The sequence below is a fragment of the Muntiacus reevesi genome, chromosome 12 (assembly GCF_963930625.1).
Source record: "Muntiacus reevesi chromosome 12, mMunRee1.1, whole genome shotgun sequence".
Taxonomy (NCBI): domain Eukaryota; kingdom Metazoa; phylum Chordata; class Mammalia; order Artiodactyla; family Cervidae; genus Muntiacus; species Muntiacus reevesi.
The window spans coordinates 35,744,346-35,754,989 of NC_089260.1; the positions used below are offsets into that span (position 1 = coordinate 35,744,346).

Here is a 10,644-nt window from a genome sequence, read left to right on the forward strand (position 1 = left end):
ACACGCAACACATATCTTTAATTACTTCCTTAAAGGCTCCATCTCTAAATACAGCCACAGTGAGAATTAGGGCTTTGACATGTGAAGGTAGGACTGCACAAAATCTGGCCCATAATAGGCCCCATGCAAGTAAGTAGGAGCTAATCAATCTACTATCCAAGGGCCATGCCAAGAGGCTTCAGGCCAGAGAGATCATCTCCAGACCTGAAATAGTACTTATTAGCTCGTTAGCTATTTTTTTTTTTTTAATACTTTGATGGAGGATTCAAAATTGTTTGTTAGAACAGATTAAAACCAAGACAGGGGCCTTTTTTCCATTTGAGAGATAGAAAATCACAGAGAAATTTCTGTAATATATTTACAGAAGAACATATCTGCATTACTGCTTTTGTTTTTGTTTAGTTGCCCAGAGTCATGTCCGACTCTTTTGCGATCCCATGGATTGGGATTTTCCAGGCAAGAATACTGGAGTGGGTTGCCATTTCCTTTCTCCAGAGGGTTTTTCTGACCCAGGGTTCAAACCTGCACCTCCTGCATTACAGGCGAATTCTTTATCACCAAGCCACCGGGGAAGCCCATTATTGATCTGATGTGAGGCAAATACTCTCTCTGGCATTTACAAGCTGTGACCTCTAGCCAGTCAGTCACAGGACCTCTCATAAGCAATGCCTTCAACTTAGCTGTACAACCACTACCTTGTATTGTATTTTCAAGCACAATGCTTGGCACTGGTTGACGCTGAGTAGGACTTACTAGTGTTGTTATCTGTGTTGTATCTCATTACTATTAAACAGGGGGCAGAGAAAGTGGATTCTCCTTATTGGGATTGACTCATATATCACAAATATACTCAACATATGGGAGAAATCAGCCATAATTTTTGCAGACTGTAATTTAGAGTTCTTTACACTCTCCTGAAATCACACCTAATCAGGAGACAAATTATAGGCATGTAGCCCATTTTATTAATTTAGAAGTAATACAACATAGTACTCTCTCCAAGTATGCTGTATACTTTATAAAACAAATCCCCAAATAGAACTTAAAAAGTTAAGATATAAAACAAATAAATACAGAATGTGGAAGCCATTGGGAAAGAGAGCTGAAATCATGTTTTCCAGGGCACTCATTATTGTCACCATTTATGAGGCAGGTTAGAAGACAGCAGAAAACAGGGCATTAGCACCATTCAGAACCAAATACCAAGATCCATGAGTGTCAGACAGCCAGTGTCCCACTGTTTACTAATTGCATGGCCTCACCCACTTCCTTACCTTCTCCATCTCCTTGTCTATAAAGTGGAAGTGATAGCATTGCTTATGCAGGGTCATTATGAGGATTAAATTGGATAACATGGGGGAAGGTATTTAGCTTAACAAGTTCTTAGGAAATTACTGCTGCTGCTTTTAACTCTGGCATCCATATAAGCCAATTCCCTGCTCCAAGCCTAAATTATTTTACCTGCAAAATGCAGATATTGCTTTTTCAGGCTTTTTGGTGAAGATTAAAAGAGATTATAAATAACCCAGTGGCCCATCTTTCACATTTGCAAGCACTGAATAAATGCTGGCAGACTTCCTCTGCCAGTCTCTCCCTCTGACTTCCCCACCCTCAGCCCCGGTTAACATAAGACGCCAAAACATGATCGTCTTGATCTTACAAGTCTCCAGGAAAGCTCACGAGTTAGGTTGTATTCATCCTCCCATAGAACTGGGCCACACGCTGGTATGTGAAGTGAGTCCTGGCTTCTGCTACACTGAAGGCTGTAGAAACCCCAGGTCTGTTGTGAAACAGGAGGGGCTGCCATAGGACAGGACTAAGCACGAGACAGGTGTGCCCTCAACTCTAGAGTTAAAGAAGCCATTAGCAGAAAGAAGAACGACAGAGAAGGATTCTTCCTGGAGTACATCCAAACCTGGTCCTCATCCTCCCGTAAGCCGACCAGGTCACCGGTTTTTTAATTTCAGCAAATGGCACCCATATCCCTTCATCCTCTCAGGCCAGAACCCAGGATGTATCCTTGACTCCTCTTGATTCATCCCTGACTAATCTAAAGATTTGTCTTCATATTTCCTGTCCTGTAGCCCATCTGTCAGCAGGTCCCAGAGTCTGCTTCTATAGGATATGAATCCAAGCACTTCTTCCCATCACTGTCACACCCCCATCTAAATTACCAATGCATTTCCCCACTAAATTAGTGCAAAAGCCTCTTAAGTAGTCTTCAGCCCTGTCCAGGGCTATCTCTAATTCATTATACAAGGACCAAGAGTGATCTTTCTAAAGCATTAATCGGATGTCTCACTTTATTAAAATGTTCCACTGGCTTCCCTCGCACTTAGAATGGAACCGAAATCCTCATCATAGCTTCAAGGCTTGACCTGAATCCACCACCTCCCATCCTCCTGCCTTCCACCTCCCATGCAGCATCTTCTAGCCCCACTGGCCTCTGCACCTGGGAGGTCTTGGCCCTTGCCTTCCCCTTTCTCCAGAGTGCCCTCTAGATCAAAGGTAGCCAATGCAATAGGCCTTCTCTTACCACCGTAAACAAATATGCTTTCCATCACCCTTGGTCTGGTAGCCTGTTCTAGTTTCTTCATGCCCTTATCACTAAATTGCCCTTACTTCTTTTGTGCTTATTGTCTCTCTCCCCACCAGAAGGTATGCTCTATGAGGGCAGAGATTTTATCTTGTTCAATACTGTATCCCCACAATCTACAACAGTGCCTAGGATGTGGATGCGTGCATGCTCAATCATTTCAGTCTTTGCAACCCATGGACGGTAGCCTGCCAGACTCCTCTGTTCATGGGATTCTCCAGGCAAGAATACTGGAGTGGGTTGTCGTGCCCTCCTCCAAGGGATCTTCCCGACCCAGGGATTGAACCCTAGTCTCCTATGTCTCCAGCACTGGCAGGCAGGTTCTTTACCACTAGCACCACCTGGGCATGGTGAGAACCTAATAAATATTTGTTGACTGAAGAGCATTTTACCATCTCATACCAGCCCACACAAAAAGGGTATGGCCATTTTGCAAAATTTAGAACCTTCCACATTATCCCCAACTGATGGAAATAGTGTCCCTGGCGTGTCACCTAAACATTTCCAGTTCTCTGACTGAATAAGGAGGTATTCTTGGAATTTTACAAGTTCCACAATAATTAAAAAAAATTTTTTTTTCATTGTCCTGAGCACAATTCGTATTCTAGATTATCTACAGTGGGGGTAAACTGTACAGTGGAGTGAAGCCTTCACTCCCTCTGGTTTGCTAATATGCATCCTGGTCCGCTAGTAGTAAAGGACCCACCTGCAATGCAGGGGACATAACAGGTGGGGGTTCGATCCCTAGGTTGGGAAGATCCCCTGGAGGAGGAAATGATAGCGTACTCCAGTAATCTTGCCTGAAGAATCCCATGGACAGAGAAGCCTGGAGGGCTACAGTCCATGGGGTCACTAAGAGTCTGACACGACTGAAGCGACTGAGCACAGGCATGCATCCTGATCCCAAGGGGATGGGGGGTGTGTGGGGATTCTGCTTCTGGAAGAACATACCCATCCACATCAAACGCATACACTGAACTCCAAAGCTTTCATTTTATATTATGTATGTTACTCACCTCTGTTGGCCCTCAATCCCTCCCAGCTTTAGCAAAAAGTAGAGTCAGTTAATTAATTCTTTAATGGAAAATTAATTCTCATCCTGATATGAAAAAGAAAAGGAAAATGATATTCTGGTATTTCAAGGACAAGACAGAACCAGATATACTGGCCGCTAGTCATTCCCTGAGGACAATATTGCTGTAGGCTTTGAACTCTGAAATGCCCTTTCATCTTTGCTCTTCCCTGTTTAACATATTCATTTATTCCTCCAGTAATTATTTGCACCATATCAGGTAAATCTGGAGTTTATAATGATCTCAACAAGCAGAGTATTTCTCATGGTGTTAATTAGTTCTCAAAAGTAAATAAGCATGAGAATTTGGCTTCCGTGGTGGCTCCAATGGTAAAAATTTGCCTGCAATGCAGGAGACCAGGGTTCAATCCCTGGGTCAGGAAGATCCCCTGGAGGAGGGCATGGCACTGTACTCCAATATTCTTGCCTGGAAAATCCCATGGACAGAGGAATCTGGCAGGCTACAGTCCATGGGGTTGCAAAGAGTCAGACACGACTGAGTGACTTTCACTTTCATGAGAATTTGGGGAAATACTTTAAATGTAAATTCCTGAAACCCATCCCAAGACATTTTCTCAGTACATCTGGACTGGTACTTAGGAATCTGAATGCTTAAAAAGCAACTTAGTGTATTCCATACAGTAAAATAATATTCAAGACTTGAGAGAGAAGAAAATTCTAAAATACAGGCTGATGTGGATAAACCCCAGGGACATTATGCTAAGTGAAATGAATCAGTCACCAAAAGACAAATATTATATGATATTGTATGATTTCATTTACAATGTATGGTATATCTAAAATAGTCAGATTCATAAAATCAAAAAGTAGAATGGTAGTTGCTAGGGATTAGGAAAGTGTAAAAGCGTTAGTTACTCAGTTGCGTCCAACTCTTTGTGATCCCATGGACTGTAGCTGACCAGACTCCTGTGTCCATGGGCGTCTCCAGGCAAGAAGAATGGGGCTTCCCTGATAGCTCAGTGGGTAAAGAATCTGTCTGCAATGCAGGAGACCCTGGTTTGATTTCAGGGTCAGGAAGATCCCCTGGAGAAGGGATAGGCTACCCACTCCAGTATTCTGGCCTAGAGAATTGCATGGACTGTATAGGTCATGGGGTCACAAAGAGTCGGACACGACTGAGCGACTTTCACTTTCAGGCAAGAACACTGGAGTGGGTTGCCATTCCCTTCTCCAGGGATCAAACCTGCGTCTCCATCATTGCCGGCAGATACTTTATGGTCTGAGCCACCAGGGAAGCCCATGGGGGCTAGGAGGAGGGGATAAATGAGTTACTAATCAATGGACATGAAGTTTCCATTAAACCAGATGAATAAGCTTTAGAGATCTGCTGTACATTATATCTAGAGTCAGCAGTGTTGTATTGTGCACTTAAAAAATTGTTAAGAGTGTAGACCTCGTGTTAGTTCTTCTTACTACAATAAAATAAAGTTTTTTAAAAAAGGAAAAAAAGTGAAGACCAATGGTACAGAATAAATCAGACTTATAGCAACAGTGGTTTAAAATGTTAGTTTTTTTCTTACGTGTTTAATTCTTCTTAATTTATAGCTGGGAAAATAGCACTTATATGTCCATTCTTTTACATTCAACTTTTTAATTGAAAAAAAAATTAAAAGTCCAGGTCCCTATACTAGAGAAAGTCAGTTCTCTAAGTGTGCGTAAGGACGTTCCCATGACTGTTGATCAGTACTGGTATTCCTGTGGTCATGCTGGCTTCTCAGTGATAAAGTTTTTAAGCTTATTAAATGTTTGCTCTTTTGTGTATGGCAATCTTGTATATTTACATGACACGGCATTTGTCTTTTGTTAGTTTTTTTGGAGCTCCTGAGAATCCCATTTGCTGGGAGATATTTAGTGTTATGTGAGCAGGTGATGCAAAGAGAATAAGTGAGAAACACAAGAGGAAGGGAGAGCAAAGCGGACTCTCCCATCATCACAGCTGAGAGACAAGAGCATGAGGCGGTTGAACACACAGTCTGGCATCAGGGAGAGCTCAACTCTGGCCATTACGGGTTCCACAACCCTGGGCAAGTTATTTAACCTCCCTGTGCTTGGGTTCCTCATCTGTAAACTGGGAACGATGAACACTTATCACATGGGATAGTTGTTGAAAGCGAAGCTGTTGTCAGGGACCCTGGCACAAAGTGGGTGCTCAAAAGTTCTACAAGGTTGACGTTCATTCTTGCTTTGCTCAGGCTCTTTGCTGCTTGCCTTTGTTCCCGTTCGGACCCCAGAATCTGCCATGTGGAAGTCTTATGCAAGAAGCCATTTATGTTATTGACTGTGAATAATCTAATTGAATAAACAGAAGGCCAAGGTCCGCACTGTGTGTTGCCCCTGAGTAGCTGTATAATTTTAGAAAACTTTCTTAACCTCTTTTCTTCTTTAAAAGAGAGATGATTGAAGCTTGGAAGAAGTATATCCTTCAAGGTTTAAAGTATTATTCAAGTGAAAATGAGCAATTTGGAATGCAGAGATGTGAAGTCATGAAGATTTCTGAAGTGTTCATTGTTGCCAGATCTTTTCTGTTGGTGGTTGCGTTTAAATTCCACCAGGAGCATCACCCCATCCATTTTAACCTGTGGTCTCTATGAATGAAGCACTGCCTCCGTGTCTAATGGTCAGATACCACTGCCCACGTGGCAAAGGCTGAGGAAATGCATGATGAGGAGAGCCTGCCCCGTCAACTTTGTTTCCCATGTATTTACAGGTGTCACCAACCCACAGTCACCCGGTGGGCGCAGGAGAGCAGAGACCGCACACTCACACCGTCCTGTCCTCCCCCCCAAGAGGGACGGTCAGCCTAAGGTATGAGTGCTTGAAACCCACATGCCTCCTCTCTAGGGAATTAGCCGAAAAACAGAACTACAAGGAAGAGAGAAACCAGAGATACAATCTTCCATAAAATTCCCCTGGAATGGGTGAAACACCCATTCCTTTGTTCCCATGGTTCCCCCCATCCATTAACTATTGATAAAGATTTTTCATTTTTCTGGAGCAACAGTTCATGGTTAGTTCTCTTGCAGAATAGGTAATGCTGATTACTGGGTCTCTTTAAAGGCATGTTGCATTAACCTCGGTATGATGTGAATTTTAGTTTTTGACCCAAACCAAGGAGGACCTCCCCAGGATTCCCTTGACCAGAACGCTAGACATTTGAAAAGCCAGAGACCACTTGAAAGTACATATTTAAAAACTTGAAAGAGTAGTGCTCACTGCTGTTAATTTTTGTATTTGCTCATGTAATTCAGTGTAATGACGATGTCCCAATAGACATGTCTCTAAATGGACATGTAGAAGCTGAAGAAGGCTATAAGTACTCTTAAAAGTAGCAAATTTTAACAGTTCAGTGAAGGGCCTCCCACCTGGCTCAGTGGTAAAGAATAGGCCTGCCAATGCAGGAGACACGGGTTCCATCCCTGGGTCAGGAAGATCCCCTGGAGTAGGAAATGGCAACCCACTCCAGTATTCTTGCTGGAGAATCCCATGGACAGCCTGATTGGCTACATCCCAAGGGGTTGCAAAGAGTCAGACAAGACTGCGTGCAGGTGAGTGATGAAGTACGGTGAAAACATCCCACACAGGTTAACCTCTGTACCTAGAGAGACCCCCTGCGGTGTGGCCTAACTTTTTCTAGAGCTTTCCAGGGATTTTGAGGTCTCCAAAGAATGCCTCTAGAATCCCTCGCACTGAACACCGTTTCCTGGCCTGTCTTACAGGAAGCCCAGGGGAGAGGGCAAGAAGTGCCGGAAGGTGTACGGCATGGAGAACCGGGATATGTGGTGCACAGCCTGCCGCTGGAAGAAGGCCTGCCAGCGTTTCATTGACTGATGCGTGGGCCCCTAGCCCGCCCCAGACACTCCCGCCCTCGTGTTCTTCCGAGGGTGTTGAAAAGTGCTTTTCCTTCCGCACCAAACCGACTTGAAGCCCAGGGAAAGCACTTCTAGGAACCTTGGTGAAATCACAGCAAAAAAACAAAAACGGTCACCACCTTCCCTGTTCTTGCTGAGAACCCAGCTGAGAGCAGCTGTAACTATTCTTTTCCTTAAAAAGAAAAGTCAACTTTTTTTTTTGGCTGTAGGTCTAGGTCTGAAAACTGTGGACTTCTGTAGCAATCGAACCAACCAAGCCCATTTTTCCTAGAAAGGAGGCCTATTTTGATAAACTTTCTCAATAATACCATTTATGAGATCTTTTTTTTTTTTTTTTTTTGACACTTAAGAAGCTACAAGTTACTCAGTAGCATTTGTATAAAGAACAATAGCTGTTTTCATTGTGAAGTCTTTTCCCTGTTCTCCATCCGACTTCTGGGAGCAGTTCACATCATGATGTGTTGCCAGGAAGTGGCAGCACTCTGGGTATCTTTTCTATGTCTTTTTTGTTTGTTTTGTTTTGTTTTGAAGAATGGCCCCAAATTGAACCATGGTAGAGCTGTTCGCTTGAAGGGCCCTGGAGGGCATAAGCCCGAAAAGAGATTGATAGTGGACATCACCAGCAGATTTCAGCCCCAGCTGAGTTCAGGACATCCCGCGTCACTGTTGGAAAACGTCTGGGAGTCTCCCTCAGAAGCCCCACCCTGAGAGATGGCCCCACCTACTTTCTCCTGGCTACAGTACACTCAAGACCTGATGTGTCGCCATCTGGGTAAGCCTCGAAGCTTCCTTCAGTGATGCGATGCCAACCCCAGCTCAGATCTGTTCATCACTGCTCATCTGACAGTTGCTGCCGGGTCAGTGGCTCATCAGGCCTGCCTTCCCTCAAAACGCCACAGCAGACTGGTTTCAGAAAAGGTAGAGAACTCAGACCATCCCAGCAGGTTGCTTCCGACCATGCAGAGCACAGCCTCCATACGTTCAGAAAGTCATGTGAGGTCAACATCCATCCCGAGTGCACTTTTATAGGTTTTAGGCTTTAGCGCGTCTGGGAGATGGGTTCATGAACACTATAAAGATTATATGGGGTAAGGGAAGGTCCAAACCTTTATTTTTCTTATCAGAATATTGGAGCTATTCATTAAGAATTCGCTCAGAAGGGAATGTATGAAACACCAAAAGGAAATTGCGTGTTGGTATAGGAATCTTTCAATTCAATAGGACCAGGGCTTGCACTGTGTTCCATTTATTAGACTTTCTAGCCTGGTGTGTGTTTGTTCGTCCGTCTTGCTAGGAGTGGTGCCAGGACAGGGGTAGTTCTCAAGCCCTATAAATAAGCTCATTCTGTCTACCCTCCTCTTGATCGCCCTGCTCGAGTTATTCGTCCTGTACCTATGCAAAGACGCAAGAGCACCTTATAGGATGCGCCGTGTGGGACGGGGGCCTAGGATCAGCCATAGGAATGTTGAGTGCAATTGCACAGAGCAAAGTTTAATATATTTAGAGGTTGTACATACACTTTTTTTTTAAAGAGTAGAAAGAAGTCATCTAGTCATAACAGATATCCTTGGTTTTTTTTAATACACAAGGGGAAAAAGGAGGTTCTACAGTGTAACAATCTGTGCGTTCATATATTTTGGCAATTTTATTTTTTAAACTCTCATATGACATTTGAAGAATTATTCCTTGAAAGAGATCCTGTTTTCCTCCTTCATTTTTCTTTAAAAACACTTAAGAGAGCAGAGAAAGAGCTTCTCTTTTAATATCACATTGTGATTAAAATTGTGATTACCAATCAGTACAGTACCAGCTATAGTGTATGACAAGGTCAGCCAGGAAAGGGTTTTTTAAGAACAGAAACGTATTTGCACCCTCTATCCCAGCCTGTCTTTTCTTCTCCCTGGTATCCTGCTGCTTCGCCCACTGGCATCTCAGCTAGAAGGTGACCCTCTGGCCTGAACCAGGAAGCCCTGCGCTGTGACTGGACTGCCCAGCGGCCACAGTGCCCACTGGTGAATCCCAGACTGGTCAGCCAAGAGCAGGCTCACTGTGGACTTCAGTGCTGTTGGATGTAACCCTGGAGGAGAGGGTTTTCTCTCCAGCAAAGTTCCATGGCCTTTGCTCCTTGGGTTAAATCACTAATCAAAAGAGATTAAAATGGCAAGGGGTTAAAGCTATCCCCCCACTCCCAGAACTTTGGGAGAGATGGTGGCTATGGACAGTCCTGGCGTGAGGCTCTGTGATTCTGCCCCCAGAGGGACAGTCCATGACTAGTTCTGGGCTCTGGCCTGGCTGAGCCAAGCTCAGTCCTTACCTGATTGTTAGCTGATGCATGGGTGTAAGCAGAAGCGTAGACCTGAATGCAGCTTCCCTGGGATTTCTTCTCCTTTCTGAAACCTTCTTCTCACACACTGTCCACATCTCTGACCCATGCGGGGCTCCTTTCTTCAGGCCAGCCCAGGGCTCTGCATGTCCTCTTCTCCAGCTCCAAGGTGGGCACAGACCCTCAGTACTTGCTGCACACAGACACCTATTCTCTGCACCAGGCCTCACCTGGCTGGCCTTGAAGAAAAGGGATAAAATTTCTTTCAAGCCACCCAGAGAGCTACAAATTGTAATATACAACACTGATCGTAAATGCTAAAATTAAAAAAAAAAAAAGTAGAGATATTTTGTTATATTTTGGAACTAAATGATGTGCCAAATTAAGCCCAGGATTTATTTTATGCCTTCTTTGTGGTACCATGTTCTTTTGTGTCTTCATTTGTCAGGGGAGGAGGGAGATGAGTGAGATGAAAGTCCCAGGGGCACGGAGCTGCTTAATGGGAGCCCCGCCTACCATGGGCAGCTCAGAGAATGTGCAAAAGGAATGGCAAAGGCAATGTGTTCTGGTTCCAGAGTCTTTCTAAAGAAGGCATGTGGCAACCTTTGACTTTTCTCTCCCCGATGCCCCTTCCTGCAGAAAAGATTTCTCATCTCTTTCCAAAGAAGGCACTCCCTGGTGATGGACAGGCTTCTCCAGATAGCTGCACAACAGACAGCAGTCATTTTAAGCCTTAGTCCTTCCCAGAGGATGTGCAACCAAT

General features: G+C 44.2%; 1 protein-coding gene across 2 annotated transcripts in view; it reads left to right on the plus strand.

The window, feature by feature from the left end:
* The window catches only part of ZNF704 (zinc finger protein 704), a 236,492-nt gene extending 226,122 nt beyond the window's left edge, over positions 1-10,370 (plus strand). For both annotated transcript variants that reach the window (XM_065902640.1, XM_065902641.1), the window contains 2 exons: positions 6,397-6,494; positions 7,406-10,370. In XM_065902640.1, the coding sequence (XP_065758712.1) occupies positions 6,397-6,494; positions 7,406-7,517 (210 nt within the window). In that variant the 3' untranslated portion in view covers positions 7,518-10,370. The remainder of the gene's footprint in view (positions 1-6,396; positions 6,495-7,405) is intronic.
* The last annotated feature ends 274 nt before the right edge of the window (positions 10,371-10,644 follow it).